Consider the following 23,272-nt stretch of genomic DNA (forward strand, 5'->3'; position numbering starts at 1 on the left):
TGTTTCTTCATTAGACCCCTTTCACACTGGATACGCCTATAGCGGAGCGTTAAAATCGCAGTAAAATAGCTGTGTTTTAGACTGTCCCTTATATTAGTAGGTAGACTGTTCCTCATATTGGTGGCCAGTGGGTAGACTGTCCCTCATATTGGTGGCCAGTGGGTAGACTGTCCCTCATATTGGTGGCCAGTGGGTAGACTGTCCCTCATATTGGTGGCCAGTGGGTAGACTGTCCCTTATATTGGTGGCCAGTGGGTAGACTGTCCCTTATATTCGTGGCCAGTGGGTAGACTGTCCCTTATATAGTTGGATTCAAAATGGCCGCCATGGTCACCACCCATCTTGAAAAGTTTCCCCCCTCACATATACTAATATGCCACAATCAGGAAGTTAATATCACCAACCATTCCTATTTTATTAAGGTGTATCCATATAAATGGCCCACCCTGTACTTCTACACAGAGAGCAAGGGTCCTCCCCTACAACATGCAGACTTTGAACACCTGCTTTTTTGATGCACCTAAAATATATTTAGCTGGTTTAAACTGAAAGTTCAATTGAACTTTACAAATTCCACATTCAGGCATGTTCAAAATGTTTGGATGATAGCAATATTTCTCTTTATCTTGTGTTAGCAGACCACATGACCACAGATGAAGGAGTGCATACATGTTAAATCAATTCTAAAGGTTTAGATTATATGATCCATGCATTGTTTTGTTTTTCTTATTTATTTTTATTTATTTTAAATGGCATACCTTTTCTACAGCATGCTCCTATTTTGATAGAAATTCAATCATTCCCACTCTACCTTTTTAAATCTATTGGATGATCTGTACTAGCCTTTCTCTGGAAGACCTAAAATAATTTCCGGGTCTCAGGGAACCCTTACTAAAACCAGTTTATTGGGTTTCAATGGGAAATGGCCAGTGGGTAGACTGTCCCTTATATTGGTGGCCAGTGGGTAGACTGTCCCTTATATTGGTGGCCAGTGGGTAGACTGTGCCTTATATTGGTGGCCAGTGGGTAGACTGTCCCTTATATTAGTGGGTAGACTGTCCCTTATATTAGTGGGTAGACTGTCCCTTATATTAGTGGGTAGACTGTCCCTTATATTAGTGGGTAGACTGTCCCTTATATTAGTGGGTAGACTGTCCCTTATATTAGTGGGTAGACTGTCCCTTATATTAGTGGGTAGACTGTCCCTTTTATTAGTGGGTAGACTGTCCCTTTTATTAGTGGGTAGACTGTCCCTTTTATTAGTGGGTAGACTGTCCCTTTTATTAGTGGGTAGACTGTCCCTTTTATTAGTGGGTAGACTGTCCCTTTTATTAGTGGGTAGACTGTCCCTTTTATTAGTGGGTAGACTGTCCCTTATATTAGTGGGTAGACTGTCCCTTATATTAGTGGGTAGACTGTCCCTTATATTAGTGGGTAGACTGTCCCTTATATTAGTGGGTAGACTGTCCCTTATATTAGTGGGTAGACTGTCCCTTATATTAGTGGGTAGACTGTCCCTTTTATTGGTGGGTAGACTGTCCCTTTTATTGGTGGGTAGACTGTCCCTTATATTGGTGGCCAGTGGGTAGACTGTCCCTTATATTGGTGGCCAGTGGGTAGACTGTCCCTTATATTGGTGGCCAGTGGGTAGACTGTCCCTTATATTGGTGGCCAGTGGGTAGACTGTCCCTTATATTGGTGGCCAGTGGGTAGACTGTCCCTTATATTGGTGGCCAGTGGGTAGACTGTCCCTTATATTGGTGGCCAGTTTGTAGACTGTCCCTTATATTGGTGACCAGTGGGTAGACTGTCCCTTATATTGGTGGCCAGTGGGTAGACTGTCCCTTATATTGGTGGCCAGTGGGTAGACTGTCCCTTATATTGGTGGCCAGTGGGTAGACTGTCCCTTATATTGGTGGCCAGTTTGTAGACTGTCCCTTATATTGGTGGCCAGTGGGTAGACTGTCCCTTATATTGGTGACCAGTGGGTAGACTGTCCCTTATATTGGTGGCCAGTGGGTAGACTGTCCCTTATATTGGTGGCCAGTGGGTAGACTGTCCCTTATATTGGTGGCCAGTGGGTAGACTGTCCCTTATATTGGTGGCCAATGGGTAGACTGTCCCTTATATTGGTGGCCAGTTTGTAGACTGTCCCTTATATTGGTGGCCAGTGGGTAGACTGTCCCTTATATTGGTGGCCAGTGGGTAGACTGTCCCTTATATTGGTGGCCAGTGGGTAGACTGTCCCTTATATTGGTGGCCAGTGGGTAGACTGTCCCTTATATTGGTGGCCAGTGGGTAGACTGTCCCTTATATTGGTGGCCAGTGGGTAGACTGTCCCTTATATTGGTGGCCAGTGGGTAGACTTTCCCTTATATTGGTGGCCAGTGGGTAGACTGTCCCTTATATTGGTGGCCAGTGGGTAGACTGTCCCTTATATTGGTGGCCAGTGGGTAGACTGTCCCTTATATTGGTGGCCAGTGGGTAGACTGTCCCTTATATTGGTGGCCAGTGGGTAGACTGTCCCTTATATTGGTGGCCAGTGGGTAGACTGTCCCTTATATTGGTGGCCAGTGGGTAGACTGTCCCTTATATTGGTGGCCAGTGGGTAGACTGTCCCTTATATTGGTGGCCAGTGGGTAGACTGTCCCTTATATTGGTGGCCAGTGGGTAGTCTGTCCCTTATATTGGTGGCCAGTGGGTAGACTGTCCCTTATATTGGTGGCCAGTGGGTAGACTGTCCCTTATATTGGTGGCCAGTGGGTAGACTGTCCCTTATATTGGTGGCCAGTGGGTAGACTGTCCCTTTATATTGGTGGCCAGTGGGTAGACTGTCCCTTATATTGGTGGCCAGTGGGTAGACTGTCCCTTATATTAGTGGGTAGACTGTCCCTTATATTAGTGGGTAGACTGTCCCTTATATTAGTGGGTAGACTGTCCCTTTTATTAGTGGGTAGACTGTCCCTTTTATTAGTGGTAGACTGTCCCTTTTATTAGTGGGTAGACTGTCCCTTTTATTAGTGGGTAGACTGTCCCTTTTATTAGTGGGTAGACTGTCCCTTTTATTAGTGGGTAGACTGTCCCTTTTATTAGTGGGTAGACTGTCCCTTTTATTAGTGGGTAGACTGTCCCTTTTATTAGTGGGTAGACTGTCCCTTTTATTAGTGGGTAGACTGTCCCTTTTATTAGTGGGTAGACGGTCCCTTTTATTAGTGGGTAGACGGTCCCTTATATTGGTGGCCAGTGGGTAGACTGTCCCTTTTATTAGTGGGTAGACTGTCCCTTTTATTAGTGGGTAGACTGTCCCTTTTATTAGTGGGTAGACTGTCCCTTATATTAGTGGGTAGACTGTCCCTTATATTAGTGGGTAGACTGTCCCTTTTATTGGTGGGTAGACTGTCCCTTTTATTGGTGGGTAGACTGTCCCTTATATTGGTGGCCAGTGGGTAGACTGTCCCTTATATTGGTGGCCAGTGGGTAGACTGTCCCTTATATTGGTGGCCAGTGGGTAGACTGTCCCTTATATTGGTGGCCAGTGGGTAGACTGTCCCTTATATTGGTGGCCAGTGGGTAGACTGTCCCTTATATTGGTGGCCAATGGGTATACTGTCCCTTATATTGGTGGCCAGTGGGTAGACTGTCCCTTATATTGGTGGCCAGTGGGTAGACTGTCCCTTATATTGGTGGCCTGTGGGTAGACTGTCCCTTATATTGGTGGCCAGTGGGTAGACTGTCCCTTATATTGGTGGCCAGTGGGTAGACTGTCCCTTATATTGGTGGCCAGTGGGTAGACTGTCCCTTATATTGGTGGCCAGTGGGTAGACTGTCCCTTATATTGGTGGCCAGTGGGTAGACTGTCCCTTATATTGGTGGCCAGTTTGTAGACTGTCCCTTATATTGGTGACCAGTGGGTAGACTGTCCCTTATATTGGTGGCCAGTGGGTAGACTGTCCCTTATATTGGTGGCCAGTGGGTAGACTGTCCCTTATATTGGTGGCCAGTGGGTAGACTGTCCCTTATATTGGTGGCCAGTGGGTAGACTGTCCCTTATATTGGTGGCCAGTGGGTAGACTGTCCCTTATATTGGTGGCCAGTGGGTAGACTGTCCCTTATATTGGTGGCCAGTGGGTAGACTGTCCCTTATATTGGTGGCCAGTGGGTAGACTGTCCCTTATATTGGTGGCCAGTGGGTAGACTGTCCCTTATATTGGTGGCCAGTGGGTAGACTGTCCCTTATATTGGTGGCCAGTGGGTAGACTGTCCCTTATATTGGTGGCCAGTGGGTAGACTGTCCCTTATATTGGTGGCCAGTGGGTAGACTGTCCCTTTATATTGGTGGCCAGTGGGTAGACTGTCCCTTATATTGGTGGCCAGTGGGTAGACTGTCCCTTATATTAGTGGGTAGACTGTCCCTTATATTAGTGGGTAGACTGTCCCTTATATTAGTGGGTAGACTGTCCCTTTTATTAGTGGGTAGACTGTCCCTTTTATTAGTGGGTAGACTGTCCCTTTTATTAGTGGGTAGACTGTCCCTTTTATTAGTGGGTAGACTGTCCCTTTTATTAGTGGGTAGACTGTCCCTTTTATTAGTGGGTAGACTGTCCCTTTTATTAGTGGGTAGACTGTCCCTTTTATTAGTGGGTAGACGGTCCCTTTTATTAGTGGGTAGACGGTCCCTTATATTGGTGGCCAGTGGGTAGACTGTCTCTTATATTGGTGGCCAGTGGGTAGACTGTCTCTTATATTGGTGGCCAGTGGGTAGACTGTCCCTTATATAGTTGGATTCAAAATGGCCGCCATGGTCACCACCCATCTTGAAAAGTTTCCCCCCTCACATATACTAATATGCCACAATCAGGAAGTTAATATCACCAACCATTCCTATTTTATTAAGGTGTATCCATATAAATGGCCCACCCTGTAATTCTACACAGAGAGCAAGGGTCCTCCCCTACAACATGCAGACTTTGAACACCTGCTTTTTTGATGCACCTAAAATATATTTAGCTGGTTTAAACTGAAAGTTCAATTGAACTTTACAAATTCCACATTCAGGCATGTTCAAAATGTTTGGATGATAGCAATATTTCTCTTTATCTTGTGTTAGCAGACCACATGACCACAGATGAAGGAGTGCATACATGTTAAATCAATTCTAAAGGTTTAGATTATATGATCCATGCATTGTTTTGTTTTTCTTCTTATTTTTTTTTTTTTTTTTTTTAAATGGCATACCTTTTCTACAGCATGCTCCTATTTTGATAGAAATTCAATCATTCCCACTCTACCTTTTAAATATATTGGATGATCTGTACTAGCCTTTCTCTGGAACACCTAAAATAATTTCCGGGTCTCAGGGAACCCTTACTAAAACCAGTTTATTGGGTTTCAATGGGAAATGGCCAGTGGGTAGACTGTCCCTTATATTGGTGGCCAGTGGGTAGACTGTCCCTTATATTGGTGGCCAGTGGGTAGACTGTCCCTTATATTGGTGGCCAGTGGGTAGACTGTCCCTTATATTGGTGGCCAGTGGGTAGACTGTCCCTTATATTGGTGGCCAGTGGGTAGACTGTCCCTTATATTGGTGGCCAGTGGGTAGACTGTCCCTTATATTAGTGGGTAGACTGTCCCTTATATTAGTGGGTAGACTGTCCCTTATATTAGTGGGTAGACTGTCCCTTATATTAGTGGGTAGACTGTCCCTTATATTAGTGGGTAGACTGTCCCTTATATTAGTGGGTAGACTGTCCCTTATATTGGTGGGTAGACTGTCCCTTATATTGGTGGGTAGACTGTCCCTTATATTGGTGGGTAGACTGTCCCTTATATTGGTGGCCAGTGGGTAGACTGTCCCTTATATTGGTGGCCAGTGGGTAGACTGTCCCTTATATTGGTGGCCAGTGGGTAGACTGTCCCTTATATTGGTGGCCAGTGGGTAGACTGTCCCTTATATTGGTGGCCAGTGGGTAGACTGTCCCTTATATTGGTGGGCCAGTGGGTAGACTGTCCCTTATATTGGTGGCCAGTGGGTAGACTGTCCCTTATATTGGTGGCCAGTGGGTAGACTGTCCCTTATATTGGTGGCCAGTGGGTAGACTGTCCCTTATATTGGTGGCCAGTGGGTAAACCGTCCCTTTCATTGGTGGCCAGTGGGAAGAATGTTACCCTTACAGTCGCAGTCCAATTGTCACCCTTACAGACAGTTAAAAATGTCTCTGGTGTCATGCCGCTGGATCTACCAAATGGTGTTGACCATGGAAATTTGCAGGCTCTATCATGTTAGAGGTCAATCAGCCACAGCTCAAGGAACCCCTAGCAACCTCTGGGGAAACCTTAGAGAATAGCTGGTCTAGAAAAAAAATGTTCTGAATGAAAAATGGTCATGACCAACAGAAAGCAGGGGGATTGAAGTAAAAAATGTATTATGTGTGTGTGTGTGTGTGTGTGTGTGTGTGTGTAATATATATATTTCAGCTAGTGTTGGGCACAGGTTGCGACTGTCCCTGTTTCCAATTTACATTTATCATTCCTCTTTCTGGTGGGACTTGGCAACCAAAAATGTACACAGATCGGTTTCTATAAAAGTATACATTTATATACAAAATATAGTAAAAAAAAACATCATAAAGCTGATTATTTCATAAAAACATGCATGCCAACATTACACTGTATATGGTTATTTGCCAGGTGGTACTGCCCAAAACCCTACATAACTGCAAGTAACTCAAAGTTCACTTGCAGCTTGTTAATGGGATGAGAATCCATCACGTTTAGACAATTTCAAATAGTATCCTCATCAGGAATACATTGCCACCATAAATGCAAATCAATCCAATGCCCATAGAAATGTTTGCATCTCCCCATGGAGCTCGAGAGCAGGGTGCCCTTCAACAAGTACCGCATATATCTTTAAGCGGGACCCGGTAGCATAGATTTTTTTTTAAACTGCTATCTGGTAGAGTATCTCCCCATGTAAAAAGAGGGGGGAGGATTGTTTCCTACAATATCCCAAGGAAGATATGTGCCACACCAAGAAATCTTGCCTAAATACAGGGGAAATTAGACCTTTGCTTAACATCAGAGGCCTGCAGACATTGAGATTTTATTTACTAAAGGTAAATCAACTGTGCACTTGGAAGTGGATCTGAGGGGGGCCATGCAAGGAATATTAAACAAGGTGGTTAGGTTTTGTCTTTATTATCTATACATGGGGCTCATCAGCACAAAACGTCCAGTATGATTCGGAACATAATGTTATATACTAGTAGTGGTAGAATTTGATATAAAAAACTTTGGGCTAGTCAGCCTGTGTGCAGCCAGTGTTGGATGCTACTTTATTGTGGCACTGGTCTTTTTTAATGAATTTGCCATAAGAACCAAGTTCGGAAAAAAGTTAACTGGTAAGTGATTTTGCTGCAGGCTTAACAGTCTTTTTAAGTTACCTGCCTCCAGGACTGTATTGCATGTTGGTATGGCCTAGGGTATTGCAGGTTTTCTGCTTTGTGGGAACATACAATTTTAGCTGTTTGACACTTTTAGCTAGAGCTCCTTGAGGACAGACCTGGCCTTCTGGCATGTTTACTTCTTTCTGTCAATTCTCTTACTTATATAAACTGGGTCTTCACATGCCTCCTAGCTGACTGAGTAACTGTCATCTTTGACATTGAGGCTAGGAAAGTTAAATGGGGAAAGAAATCGCTCTAGTCTATGTAATAGAGCCCTAGCTGTGCCTCAGCTTCAGCAGTCTCAAGCGGCTAAGTCTCTGTTCTTCTGTCACACTTTCCTTTAATTGTCTGTTTTCATGCTGCTTGTCTGTAGGAGACAATGATGGATCACCCTTTGAGGACAATATCATATATTGCGGATATTGGAAATATTGTTGTCCTGATGGCACGCAGACGAATGCCACGCAGTAACTCTCAAGAAAATGTGGAGGCTTCCCACCCATCCCAAGATGGAAAGAGACAGTACAAGATGATCTGCCACGTCTTCGAGTCTGAAGATGTAAGTACCATGTGTCTTTACATTGTATGTAGCTGTTCAACATAAGACAATCATTGCATCACAAACAGGGTACACCTGAGACTGTATCAAGTATCTAAAGCTCTGACTATATCTTATTCAGAGAAGGTAATTCGAGTCTGCATACTTAATAGGATCGAGACAGTGAATCTCTCTGTACTGGATAACTGCATTTTGGGTAGGAATTTTAAAGCCTTTTGGTTGCATGCATGGCCACTAATACTGACAGATATTTTAGGAGTGAGAGGCAAAACAAACCTTTTTATGTGTTTTTTTTGTCTGTTTTATATATATATATATATATATATATATATATATATATATACAGTACAGACCAAAAGTTTGGACACACCTTCTTATTCAAAGAGTTTTCTTTATTTTCATGACTATGAAAATTGTAGATTCACACCGAAGGCATCAAAACTATGAATTAACACATGTAGAATTATACATAACAAAAAAGTGTGAAACAACTGAAAATATATTTCATATTCTAGGTTCTTCAAAGTAGCCACCTTTTGCTTTGATTACTGCTTGGCACACTCTTGGCATTCTCTTGATGAGCTTCAAGAGGTAGTCACCTCGCACAGCACCCCATCACTCTCCTTCTTGGTCAAATAGCCCTTACACAGCCTGGAGGTGTGTTTGGGGTCATTGTCCTGTTGAAAAATAAATGATGGTCCAACTAAACGCAAACCGGATGGAATAGCATGCCGCTGCAAGATGCTGTGGTAGCCATGCTGGTTCAGTATGCCTTAAATTTTGATTAAATCCCCAACAGTGTCACCAGCAAAGCACCCCCACACCATCACACCTCCTCCTCCATGCTTCACGGTGGGAACCAGGCATGTAGAGTCCATCCGTTCACCTTTTCTGCGTGGCACAAAGACACAGGGGTTGGAACCAAAGATCTCAAGTTTGGACTCATCAGACCAAAGCACAGATTTCCACTGGTCTAATGTCCATTCCTTGTGTTCTTTAGCCCACACAAGTCTCTTCTGCTTGTTGCCTTTCTTTAGCAGTGGTTTCCTAGCAGATATTCTACCATGAAGGCCTGATTCACACAGTCTCTTCTTAACAGTTCTAGAGATGTGTCTGCTGCAAAAGGTGGCTACTTTGAAGAACCTAGAATATGAAATATATTTTCAGTTGTTTCACACTTTTTTGTCATGTATAATTCCACATGTGTTACTTCATAGTTTTGATGCCTTCAATGTAAATCTACAATTTTCATAGTCATGAAAATAAAGAAAACTCTTTGAATGAGAAGGTGTGTCCAAACTTTTGGTCTGTACTGTGTGTATTATATATATATATATATATATATATATATATATATATATATATATAATTCAGCAGGGCCGGACTTACCATTGGGCTTGGCTGGGCTCAAGCCCATGGGCCCAGCCCAATAGGGGCCCCAGGCCCAATCGCGGTAACCCCCCGTTCGCAGCAATTGCGGCAACCCGCTCCCGCAATTTTGCGGCAATCCCCCCTTCGCGACAATCCCCTCCCGCAATTTCCCCGTTCGCGGCAATCCCGGCACCCCCCACCCCCCCATCCAAATTCGGTGGATGGACGTAAGTCTCGGCAGCCCCTACAGCTGTGTAAGGGGCCCCAAAATTACTGAAGGCGGAGCTCCGATTCTCTGCTCCAGGTGGTCCCTTCGATTATTAAGCCCAGGGGCCCCCACCATCCTGCCCTGTACATCAGCCTTACTGCAAATCTATGATTACATTTTTTTTCCCAACAGTTCTGTTGCCTATGGGACAAAGTACATATAGTCCCATATTTCTAGGTGCTTTCTAACCATAGTTATGAGGTCAGACCTGCTCCCCTTCCATCCTGCCAAAGCCAATCCAGACAAATGATTTGAAGGAGATGGTTGATTCATAGCTTGCAAGAATTAAACAGCAAGAGAAATGCAGAGGGAGGGGCGATGTGTTAGCTTCTGCATTCCTCTTGCTTGTCTCGAGAAAAGTGTTCCCAGCCAAAGCAAGCTGTAGCTATGAATCAACCATCTCCTTCAAAGCTGTTGTCTGATCGGCTGAGAGGAGAGGGGGCCAGGTCAGACATCAAACCGTGGTTGGAAAACACTTAAACAAGGAACAAAGTACTACTTTGTCCCATGGGGAATAGAACTAAAAAACTGCCAACACGCAAGCTGCCATTGTTGACTGTTTGAGTATTAGCTGTCTGGTTGCCTCTTTAGTCACCTGCAACAAGCATGCAACTAATGAAGTTGGATAAAAAATAATAATCTGATTCACTTGTTCTGGATCAGTGACTCTGGAAAAAATGAAGTTCTTTGGATCAGTACCACAGCTGTGGAAACCAAAGTATTTTCTTGGCACAGTTTCCATCACTTTCATGAGGGAGGATAATATACTGTAAATGGCAGTTGTAAGAACTCAAAATTGTATTTAGGGCACTGTAAGTGGCTAGCACATTAAAATCAAGCATTTTAATACAGTAGGTGTTTATGTAGAGCATTTTTCAAGAACACATGCCTTCGTTCATCACCATTTAATCAAGATTTACTTTGTATTAGAATAAACTATCTGAGTGTAACGCAATAGCTGGAAAGTCCATATTCATAAATGTTATATATTAGGGCTTGTAGGCCTCGATTTTAATTAGAGCTCATCATTCATACTTGTGTGGGTTTAATTCAGTCCTAAGTCACATTGGGATATGTGGACAAGTAATGCTTCCATTCCTGTGTCTCATTTTTTCCCTTGGAAGAGCTGCTAAAATGAATGACACCAGTGTCGCTTCCTGTTAGCATAGCTAATCTAAACAGTATGCTGCTACATAAATAGAATGTAATTTTGCATTTTTTCCCCCTCCACCCAGGAATGCTTTTTAGATTTGTTGGTTATTTATTTCTGTGCTGAAATAGTTAAGAGTGCTGCTGATTTTTTTTTTTTTTACTGTAGCCAGTGTGTGTTCATGTAGTGCAACTCCCCAGCATGAGTGGTGCAGTGACACAGCTGTAATGAGGACAGGGTATGAATTGCCTGAATGGAGGGATGTTGGCTAACCTTGCCAGCAGGTCATATTTGGTCAGTGACTGTGACCTTGCCTACAGTCTGTTTGCAGGCAGTTCATGTAAGATGGATGAGGGATGCTAATTAGGTGCAATTACCAGGGGATTTGTGCCCAGAATATACACTTGCGTACCAAAATTCTTTTGTGACATTCACCGTTCCATATCTTGTTCTTTCCTTAAGCATTGCTATTTATATATATGTTCCTTATGTTAAGTGCTTTTTATGCTATTTCAGAAATCGCACACTACAAAAAGTTAAAGAGCTCATTTGTTATTGTATTCATTTGAATACATCAGGAAAGTATTCACAGCGCTTAACTTTTTAGACATTTTGTTATGTTATAGCCTTATTCCAAAATAATTCATTATTTTTCTTAAAATTCTACAAACAATACCGCATAATGACAACGTGAAAGAAGTTTGTTTGAAATCTTTGCAAATTCTTTTTTTTTAACTAAAAAAGTATAATGCTACAAGCTTGGCACACCTATTTTTGGTCAGTTTCTCCCATTCTTCTTTGCATGACCTCTCAAGCGCCATCAGGTTGGATGGGAGCGTCTGTGTACAGCCATTTTTAGATCTCTCCAGAAATGTTCAATCGGGATCAAGTCTGGGCTCTGGCTGGGCCACTCAAGGACGTTCACAGAGTTGTCCAGTAGTCACTCCTTTATTACCTTGGGGTCGTTGCCCTGTTGGAAGATGAACCTTCAGCCCAGTCTGAGATCCAGAGCACTCTGGAGCAGGTTTTTATCAAGGATGTCTCTGTACATTGCTGCATTCATCTTTCCCTCGATCCTGACTAGTCTCCCAGTTCCTGTCACTGAAAAACATCTTCACAGCATGATGCTGCTATCTCCATGCTTCACTATAGGGATGGTATTGGCCAGGTGATGAGCGGTGCCTGATTTGTGGTCAGACGTGATGCTTGCCATTTGGGCCAAAGAGTTCAATTTTTGTTGCATCAGGCCAGGGAATTTTGTTTCTCATGGTCTGAGAGTCCTTCAGGAGCCTTTTGGCAAACTCCGGGTGCAGCTTGCTACAGGGGCACCCGAGCTGAGTCACAGCTTCCTGTGTCCATTCAGACAAGGAGCTGGGGCCCGGCCCCTCCCCCTTTCTCTTCTCTCTTACTAGTAATGGCGGTGATCTACGATTTTTAGCAGTATTGCGACGGACAGATCAGACACTTTTGACACATTTTTGGGACCATTGGCATTTATAGAGTGATCAGTGCTATAAATATGCACTGATTACTGTATACATGTCATTGGAAGGAAAGGGGTTAACACTAGGGGGCGATCAAGGGGTTAAGTGTGTATTCCCTCACTGTGTTCTAACTGTATGGGGAGGGGAGTGACTAGGAGAGATGACAGATTGCTTTGTAGAAACACACGATCTGTCTTCTCTCCTCTGACAGCATAGGAATTTGGGTGCACACAATCGCGCTTGGCCAGCATCGATCGCCACGCGCATTGGGTTCCTCGCCGTGCATGGCGCACGCGTGCCTCAGGCGGCGCTTGCGCACCCTCTGGTTGCTCTCCTGGGCAAAGCTCTTACACACACATATATATATATATATATATATATATATATATATATATATATATATATATATATATACACACAGTATATATAATATGGGATTTCGCCCAGGAGAGCCATTCTGCCGCAGTTTATCTGTGTGAGCCGGTCGGGAGCCGGTTAAAAGGGAACTTTTATTTTGCCAGCCAGTTTTCCCATAGCTTAGTGAATGCGGTTAAAATTCACTTTGCAAAGAATAAGGAATCGGGTTTGCTTGCACACGATTGGATAATGGAAGCCAGCAGAGCCTCCCCTCACTTACTAAGCAAACAATCTACCCAATCTTAATTTAGTAAATATTAAAGCGGGGGTTCACCCTATCGACGGGAAAAAAAATAATTTTTTTTCTTTTACCTTTAAATCAGGCATTGTAGCGCGAGCTACAGTATGCCTGTCCCGAATTTTTTCCCCCCATACTCACCTTGTAGTCGTCCATCGAAGATACCGGGGAATGGGCGTGCCTCTGGAGACGGAGGATGATTGACGGCCGGCTCTGGCGCGTCACGCTTCTCCGGAAATAGCCGAAATAGGCTTGGTCTTCACGACGCGTGCGCATAGCCTGTGCGCACGCGCCGTGAAGAGCCGAGACCTACTCCGGCTGTCTTCGGGGAGAGTGACGTGCCAGGGCCGGCCGTCAATCATCCTCCCTCTCCATAGGCACGCCCATTCCCCGCGGGAGCCGAAATCTACGATGGACGACTACGAGGTGAGTACGGGGTTAAAAAAATCGGGACAGGCATACTGTAGCTCGCGCTACAATGCCTGTCTCGATGGTAAAATCAAGTACGAGAGGGTGAACTACCGCTTTAAGTATGAGAATTTTTTTTTAAAAGCAGTTGAAGTAGGCAGTGAGATGCATGCATATCTTAGGCCTCATTCACACAAGCATACTTAAGCGTACATCTGCACAATGTTTGCCCACCCAGGTTTTCTGTGAATCTACGTGCAGGCAGTTCCGTTAAAGTCTGTTGGCACACAGAAGCTACATGGACACAGCCACTGCTCCCAATTTGACAGCAATGCAAGTTCGGGTACATGCCCCTGAACACGCTGTCTGCGTTTGGTGACACACACCTGCATTGCTGTCAAATTGCGACCGGTGGCTGTGTCCTTGCTACCGCTGCATCCTAGTAGACATAAATGGGACTCCTGCACACGGATGCATGGAACAACTGTGCATCTTGTGTGGGCAAACATGACCTCAGTGATAAGATAATCAACTTTTTTTTTAATCATGTTTGTTTACAATGTAGTTTTTATGTTAGAACTTTTACACCATGCTTGGTAATGTCAGTTACTATTGTTCCTTGTTTACAGAGTTTATCTTGGCTGCCTTCTGCATTCCAAACAGCATGAAAGTTTGCGCTCTTTATCTAAAGTTTTTATAGCACCCCAACCAAGCCTTATAGGCATTTTCTAAAGCTATCTACATACATTTTACTGTACAAAAAGGGAGAAAGAAGGGCGCACCAGCCTCGTGTACTACCGTTTGGCAAATTTATTGGAATAATAAAATAATGAAAACTACTCACAAACAGGGAATGATAAAAGGCTTGTCAAACGATAATTGTAGTTAAAATACCCCTCAAACCACACTCCAGACTGTAGGGGGGGGTGGCGAGGTGCGTTGCTGCTGGCTGACGCGTTTCGAGGTGACAGAGACCTCTTCCTCAGAGCCCAGCAGTGACATGACCATCCACTTCCACTGATTAAATAGGAAAACATGTAGGCCCAGGCACCGCCCACCACCAACCACAGAGACACTCCCAGAGGCCGTCCAGACTCCCCCCCAAACAAAATAAAACAAAATAAAATAAAAATGAAAATAGAAATGAAAATGAAGAACAAGAAAAAGAAGAAAAGGAAGAAGAAGAAAGATAAATAAATATGAAAATAGAAATGAAAATGAAAATGAAAATGAAAATGAAAATAAAATGATAGTAAAATAATAGTAAAATAATAATAATAAAATGATGGTGGTGGTAGCTGGAAGTAATGCCAATGCAGCCGAAGAAAGATGTGCACAGCGACAATGACAACAGTAGTGGTGCCGAAGAAAAGATGTGCAAGGTTACATGAAATACACAAACAATGTACATATATAAAGATATATATAAACAAATATATGGTAATGCTCAACCATCACTGTTTGTAGTGACGGTGAAGTGCTAGTAAGATGCATAAGGTGGGGAAGGTGTACTGTAGATCCCACGATAAGGACTACAAAAGCACCCCCTACTCAACATAGTCCACAGTAGAGAGATCACTGATGACAAATGGGAGGGAGACGTACAAAAGGAGAAAAAAGAAAAAAACATGAAATACACATGAGGAAGGAGAGAGAGGGAGAGGGAAGGGATGGGCTAAGAACACGTGGACAACTTACATGGATGGCTTACACAAAAACGAGTCAATGGGGCCGATGGGCTAGCATCTCTCCTGCTAGAGAAGCGTCATCGCAACCGAGGTAGCCAAGCAGGAGGCGAAACGATCGGCATGTGCTGTTTTTAATGGAGCGCAAACAGATCCGTCTGCGCTCCACAGGCTGGCGCGCCGTCTTGCCGCGTCATCAGTCGTCGCCTACTTCTCTGACGAATCGTCAGAGGGAATGCTAGAGACACCAGGGCTCAGAATCCGCCATATTTGCGGAGCCTGAGTGTCGGGAAAGCAAACTACAAATGACAGGAGTGAAGGGAAAGAGAAAAAGAAAATACTAATGATTAGATCAATAGTTAATAAATAAATAAATGAAGAAGGGAGGAGCAATACAATATAATATTTTGTTTATTAGTGTATAAGTATGGTTCTTTTTCCTGGTTCGTGTAACCTTGCAGGCTTTCATCTGGACCCTTGCCTTTTTACATGCATATGTTTGTATCTATATATATTTACTGTTCATATTTATATTTATATTTGTATTTTTTTATTGTATTATACTATTATAACATTTTAATTTATCGTGCAATGAGCATGTCTGTATGCGGGCATATACATGTGTGTCGATAGGTGCCCTCATCTAGCCACCGGGTGTGCTCTGCTGGGGTCTGTCCAGATTGTTCGGTCTCCTCCTCCTCCCTTCTTCATTTATTTATTTATTAACTATTGATCTAATCATTAGTATTTTCTTTTTCTCTTTCCCTTCACTCCTGTCATTTGTAGTTTGCTTTCCCGACACTCAGGCTCCGCAAATATGGCGGATTCTGAGCCCTGGTGTCTCTAGCATTCCCTCTGACGATTCGTCAGAGAAGTAGGCGACGACTGATGACGCGGCAAGACGGCGCGCCAGCCTGTGGAGCGCAGACGGATCTGTTTGCGCTCCATTAAAAACAGCACATGTCGATCGTTTCGCCTCCTGCTTGGCTACCTCGGTTGCGATGACGCTTCTCTAGCAGGAGAGATGCTAGCCCATCGGCCCCATTGACTCGTTTTTGTGTAAGCCATCCATGTAAGTTGTCCACGTGTTCTTAGCCCATCCCTTCCCTCTCCCTCTCTCTCCTTCCTCATGTGTATTTCATGTTTTTTTCTCCTTTTTTTTTTTTTTTTTCTCCTTTTGTACGTCTCCCTCCCATTTGTCATCAGTGATCTCTCTACTGTGGACTATGTTGAGTAGGGGGTGCTTTTGTAGTCCTTATCGCATCTTACTAGCACTTCACCGTCACTACAAACAGTGATGGTTGAGCATTACCATATATTTGTTTATATATATCTTTATATATGTACATTGTTTGTGTATTTCATGTAACCTTGCACATCTTTTCTTCGGCACCACTACTGTTGTCATTGTCGCTGTGCACATCTTTCTTCGGCTGCATTGGCATTACTTCCAGCTACCACCACCATCATTTTATTATTATTATTTTACTATTATTTTACTATCATTTTATTTTCATTTTCATTTTCATTTCTATTTTCATATTTATTTATCTTTCTTCTTCTTCTTCCTTTTCTTCTTCTTTTTCTTGTTCTTCATTTTCATTTCTATTTTCATTTTTATTTTATTTTGTTTTATTTTGTTTGGGGGGGGAGTCTGGACGGCCTCTGGGAGTGTCTCTGTGGTTGGTGGTGGGCGGTGCCTGGGCCTACATGTTTTCCTATTTAATCAGTGGAAGTGGATGGTCATGTCACTGCTGGGCTCTGAGGAAGAGGTCTCTGTCACCTCGAAACGCGTCAGCCAGCAGCAACGCACCTCGCCACCCCCCCCCCCCCTACAGTCTGGAGTGTGGTTTGAGGGGTATTTTAACTACAATTATCGTTTGACAAGCCTTTTATCATTCCCTGTTTGTGAGTAGTTTTCATTATTTTATTATTCCAATAAATTTGCCAAACGGTAGTACACGAGGCTGGTGCGCCTTTCTTTCTCCCTTTTTGTCTTCTATCAGGATTTCCCCATCCATGAAGGGCAGCAAGGTCTCTGTCACTACGGTTTTTTGGACATTTAAGGAGAACTGTATGTAGACATCTGACTGATTATCAAGGATCCCACTTGTGCGCAGGAGTTTGTGTTTTTTGTCAATACATTTTACTGTACCCAGCTACAAAACATGAATTTAAAAAGATCTACAGTGCCTTGAAAAAGTATTCACACCCCTTGAAATTTTCCACATTTTCTCATGTTACAACCAGAAACGTAAACTTATTTTATTTGGATTTTATGTGATAGATCAACACAAAGTGGCACATAATTGTGAGGTGGAAGGGAAATGATAAATGGTCATCAATTTAAATTTTTATACAAATATCTGAAAAGTATGGCATGCATTTGTATTCAGCCCCCCTGAGTCGATACTTTGTAGAACACCTTTCGCTGCAATTACATCTGCAAGTTTTTTTGGATATGTCTTTACCAGCTTTGCACATGTAGGGCCAGATTCAGATAGATCAGCGGATCTTTAGATCCGCGTAATCTATCTGATTTAAGATCCGCCACCGCAAGTTTTAGTGGCAAGTGGGTAATTCACTAAACACTTACCTCCAAACTTGCGGCGGCGTATCTTAAATCCCCCGGCGGAATTTAAATTCGGCTAGGGGGAGTGTAGCATTTAAATCATTTAACTGCGATTTAACTGCGTATGCGCCGTCAGCGAATTTTCCCGGCGTGCATTGCTCCCAATGATGTCGCTAGGACGTCATTGGTTTCGGCGTGAGCGTAACTTGCGACGAGCGGTTTTGTGAATCGACGTACGCAAACGACGTAAAAAAAAAATCGGACGCGGGAACGACGGCCATACTTAACATTGGCTGCGCCTCATAGAAGCAGGGGTAAGTATACGCCGGGAGAACACTTACGTAAACAACGTAAAGTGACTGCGTCGGGCCCGTGTACGTTTGTGAATTGGCGTATCTCGCTGATTTACATATCGTCGCCGTAAATCAACGAGAACGCCCCCAGCGGCCATTTTAAAATTGCAGTTAAGATCCGACGGTGTAACACAGTTACACCTGTCGGATCTTAGGCATATCTATGCGTAACTGATTCTATGAATCAGTCGCATAGATACGACCGGCCTAACTCTGAGATACGACGGTGTATCAGGAGATACACCGTCGTATCTCTCTCTGAATCTGGCCCGTAGAGAGTGAAATTTTTGTCCATTCTTCTTTGCAAAATAACTCAAGCTCTGTCAGATTGGATGGAGAGCATCTGTGAACAGCAGTTTTCAAGTCTTTCCACAGATTTTCAATTGGATTTAGGTCTGGACTTTGACTGGGCCATTCTAACACATGAATATGCTTTGATGTAAAACATTCCATTGTAGCTCTGGCTGTATGTTTAGGGTCGTTGTCCTGTTGGAAGGTGAACCTCTGCCCCAGACTCAAATCTTTTGCAGACTCTAACAGGTTTTCTTCCAAGATTGTCCTCTATTTGGGTCCATCCAACTTAAAATCAACTATGACCAGCTTCTCTGTCCCAGCCGAAGAAAAAAATCCCCACAACATGCCACCACCATGTTTCACGGTGGGGATGGTGTGTTCAGGGCGATGTGCGGTGTTCTCTGCCACACATAGTGTTTTGCTTTTGTGCCAAAAAGTTTAATTTTGGTCTCATCTGACCAGAGTACCTTCTTCCACATGTTTGGCTTCTCGCAAAATGCAGTTGGGACTTCTTATGCCTTTTTTCAACAATGGCTTTTTTTCTTGCCACTCTTCCATAAAGGCCAGATTTGTGGAGGGCACAACTAATAGTTCTCCTGTGGACAGATTCTCCCACCTGAGCTGTGGATCTATGTAGCTCTTCCAGAGTTACCATGGGCCTCTTGCTACTTCTCTGATTAATGCTCTCCTTGTCCGGCCTCTCAGTTTAGGTGGACAGCAATGTCTTGGTAGGTTTGCTGGTGTGCCATACTCTTTCCATTTTCAGATGATGGATTGAACAGTGCTCCATGAGCTGTTCAAAGATTGGGATATTTTTTAATAACCTAACCCTGCTTTAAACTTCTTTACTTCTTCACAACTTTACACCTGTCTAGTGTGTTCCTGGGCCTTCATGATGCTGTTTGTTCACTATGGTTTTCTAACGAACCTCTGAGGGCTTGACAGAACAGCTGTATTTTATACTGAGAATAAATTACACACAGGTGGACTCCATTTACTAATTAGGTGACTTCTGAAGGCAATTGGCTCCACTAGATTTCAGTTGGGGGTATCAAAGTAAAGAAGGCTGAATACAAATACACGCCACACTTGTGGAAAGTGTCAAGGGGTATGAATACCTTTTCAATGCACTGTATGTAGCAAAAGTCTTTATGCAAAGATAGAAGTTCTCATTGGGTATACTTGCATATTTGAGCCTATGTGAAAAAGGAAGGTTAGACTCTGGGGATCAGCCTGTCTAAGCCCCAGTTCACACTGCTGCGACTTGTAATGCGACTTGAGAGTTTAAAGTTGCATGACAACTCGCGCCCCATTAGCGGCAATGGAACTATTCTAATTGGTGCGACTCAAGCCACTCAGACTTAGAAAAAGGTTCCTGCACTACTTTTGGTGTGACTTCAACACAGTTGCATTGACTTCTGTTAAGGAAGTCGTTTACAAGTCACAATGAAGTCACACAGGCATGTCGGATTCAAAATCGCGGCAGTTGTGAACAAGGGCTTAATGGAAACCTAGAAGACTGATGGCAAAAAAAAAACAACAACCAAGGGATCCCCCAAGTTAGTTATTTTGTCTCTCTAGAAGTAGTTAAAGCCCAGCTCCAGCCAAAACATCTTATTTCATTTTGAACAAAGAAGGGAAGGGGATAGAGCCTCTGTCAGGTTTTTATTACTCTGTCCTTTTTGGTGGAAAGTTCTACTTATTGGAAATATGTCCAACAGGGACAGAAGCATATTTTTAACAGTCAGGAAAAATTAGAACTTCTGACAACTATTTTGTTGCTATCTGTGCTTGTTGCTTCAAACATCGCTTCTACAGAAGCCATAGGGACAGGAAGTGAGGGAAAATCTTCCAGGTGGGGTCACTAACATAAATAAAAATCTTATGCCCTGTACACACGATCGGATCTTTGTCCGACCAAAATCACATCCGAATTCCGTCGGAGTAAAAGAGAACATGTTCTCTAAACTTCAACGTAATTTCCGATAGAAATAATCCGCTGGGGCATGCACACGGTCGGAATTTCCAATGGAAAAAGTAAATCAGACTTTTTCCATCGGAAATCCGATCGTGTGTACGGGGCATTAGACTTCTTTGTACCGTAGGTACCTGCATTTGGATTGCATTTGGAGCATACATCCATGCAGGTGCCTTACCTAACCCTCAGCGCATGCAACCTTCTAATTCATCCCAATGGATAAGTCCAGAGTGATTACGCAGGCTCTGCACGCTGTATGCCTGTGTGCCGCAGCCCTTTACCTGCTTGTTCAAAATGTCTAAATATAGAGAATGCATGATGTGGGCATAGGTTTGCATTACATTTTTCTTGTAGAATGTAATAGATAGCTATTTTTTTATTAATTATAACTTACAAATATCACATTGTTAACCTGTCATACAATTTGTTACTAGAAAGCTGCAGTTTATTGTATACAGGTGAAAAGCGCTTAAACTGGTGATAGTGATTTAAGTATGTAAGTGAGGTGCTCACTGTCGGGTGAAAATATCTAAAGTCTATGTATGAGTGCCTCTATATCATAGTAGAATAAAAAATAAAAAAATGTCATGTGATTCAACCTGCTGAGTTATTATTCTATAACTTACTTTTCCTTTATTCTCTTTCTCTAGGCTCAGCTCATTGCTCAGTCTATAGGTCAGGCATTTAGTGTTGCTTACCAGGAATTTCTTAGAGCTAATGGCATTAACCCAGAAGATCTGAGCCAAAAGGAATACAGCGATTTACTTAACACCCAAGACATGTATAATGATGACCTCATCCATTTCTCAAAGTCTGAGAATTGTAAAGATGTAAGTAGTCTGGCACAGCACATAACGGACATTTTATGCATTCTTCAGCACTCTGCTTCTTTTTCTTTTATAAAGCAAATTGAAACTTTATGCTCTTACCGAATATGCAAAGCGTTTCAATGCTGAAGTATCAACGGGGTTATCAGTCTTGTGGGGATGAATAAATAAAGAGTAATGGAAGGGCCAATTAAATACTTACCTTTCTTGGAATTTCTGCCGCTCTAGGCTCCCACAATGTTGGTTTTATGACTAAAAGCCTAGGTAGGAAAGGAGGTCAAAGCGCAAAAAAATATAATACTGGAGAAGATGTTAAAATGTAGAAAAATAACTTCAGACAGCCCGTTCCTTTAATTGGCTCCTAGTGCCTTAAAGCATATATTTAGCTATAGGCTAAATGTGCTCCAGACATTTTTAATGAAAACTCTATATGTAAAGACACGTAATTTGAAAACCGCAGTGACCATTTTGTTTTGGATTAGGTAAATATGACTTGTGACATTGTGTCGCCTCAATGTGTTAAAAAAAAAAAAATTATCCTATCCCTTTAGGACAAATCATGCCATAAAAAAGTGCTCACGGAAAACAATGATATTTTATATGTGAATCAAATATTTAGAATTCTAAAACCCCAAATCCAACAGATGTAAATAAAGTCCCACAGGTGACATAATAGTTACACAAAATAATGTCCCACAGATATGCAATCATGTAGGTCTTCTGTCTTGTAATGGTGAATCCAGTGTGTCTCTACCAAATAAGTAATAAGGCCACTAACTAGACTCCAAAAACCCCAATACCATGGAGGTCTAAGCAAGCTCCGCATTCCCCAGCCAACTCCAGGCGGACAAATCTAATCTTCTGTGGGCTTAACACCTCCTCAGACAATAGTTTCCAGCATCAATAGAATCGGCAGCCCTCGGTAAAGCACATGAAAAACTCCACAGTGAAGCGGTGCCTAGTATTGGCACCATCACTTTGTTTGAAACCTGTATACCTCCACTGTCTTTTTTGAGTAGTTTTACCCTGCTCTTAAAATAAAGGAGGCACAGAGCTGCTACACTATGGAGTTTTTGCTAAAGCCTAGTACACACTATTACGTTTTTATTTTTCATTCAACCCAGTGGGCTGAACGAAAAAACAACTGAACAGCTCAGTTGTTAGTGTGTAGTACAGCGATCTCTCTGCTAAGCAATTGTGTTCTGACAGGGGGATGCCATTGGCTGAGAGCGCTGATCGGATGACGATCAGCAGTCCTTTTTTGGTCATGCCCCTTTGATAGTAGTCAGCTTCTGTTGGACCAGCTTCCTGTACACACGGACTGAATGTCTGCCCAGATATTCGGCCCATGCGTACGGCCTTTAAGTTGCTACACTGGTGTCCGGTGAGTGCTGCTGGCTCTTTTTATGTAATTTAGTTAACCACTTCCGGACCGCCACACGACTATATACATCGGCATTTTGAAGAGGGATATCTCTGTTATGGCAGCAGTTAGCTGCCATAACCCAGTTATCTATCTCTTCAGGCGGCGGTCCGGTTTACGGTAATGGTGGTCTCTGCGGCGAATTCGCCGCAAGATCACCGTTATCGGCTGTGGGAGAGAGGCCAGCCCCCTCCAGCCGCTCTCCTGCGCCTTCCGCTTACCGGAGCCGTCAGTAGCGGCGGAGCCGATCGGGTCTTGTCTGTGTATGGATACGAGTGAGGGCAAGATGGCCCCCATCCATCTCCATACCATAACAGGGTGGAAGTGACATCAAAACGTCACTTCCGCCCATAGCTATTAAAGGGCCTTTTTTTTGTCATCTTTTCAAATGACTATTGCATTTTAGTCTAAATATGAGATCTGAGGTCTTTTTGACCCCAGATCTCATATTTAAGAGGACCTGGCATGTCCTTTTCTATTACAAGGGATGTTTACATTCCTTGTAATAGGAATAAAAGTGACCCAAAATAAAAAAATAATGTTGTAAAAATAAATATTATAAAGTAAAATAAATGAGAAAATATATATATATATTTTTTTTTAACGCTCCCTGTCCCGACGAACTCACGCGCAGAAGTGAACGCATACATGAGCAGCTCCTGCATATGAAAACAATGTTCAAACTACACATGTGAGGCATTGCCGTGATCGTTAAAGCGAGAGCAATAATTCTAGCTCTAGTCCTCTGTAACTCAAAACAAGATTTTTAAGGGTAAAAGTTTGGCCCAATTTTGAAGCAT

General features: G+C 43.0%; 1 protein-coding gene across 2 annotated transcripts in view; it reads left to right on the forward strand.

Moving 5' to 3' along the window:
- APBA1 (amyloid beta precursor protein binding family A member 1) overlaps window positions 1-23,272 on the forward strand; it is a 229,755-nt gene that overhangs the window by 191,317 nt on the left and 15,166 nt on the right. For both annotated transcript variants that reach the window (XM_040356802.1, XM_040356794.1), the window contains 2 exons: window positions 7,819-8,004; window positions 20,873-21,052. In XM_040356802.1, the coding sequence (XP_040212736.1) occupies window positions 7,819-8,004; window positions 20,873-21,052 (366 nt within the window). The remainder of the gene's footprint in view (window positions 1-7,818; window positions 8,005-20,872; window positions 21,053-23,272) is intronic.

This window comes from Rana temporaria, chromosome 1, assembly GCF_905171775.1.
Source record: "Rana temporaria chromosome 1, aRanTem1.1, whole genome shotgun sequence".
In the NCBI taxonomy this organism is placed as follows: Eukaryota; Metazoa; Chordata; class Amphibia; order Anura; family Ranidae; genus Rana; species Rana temporaria.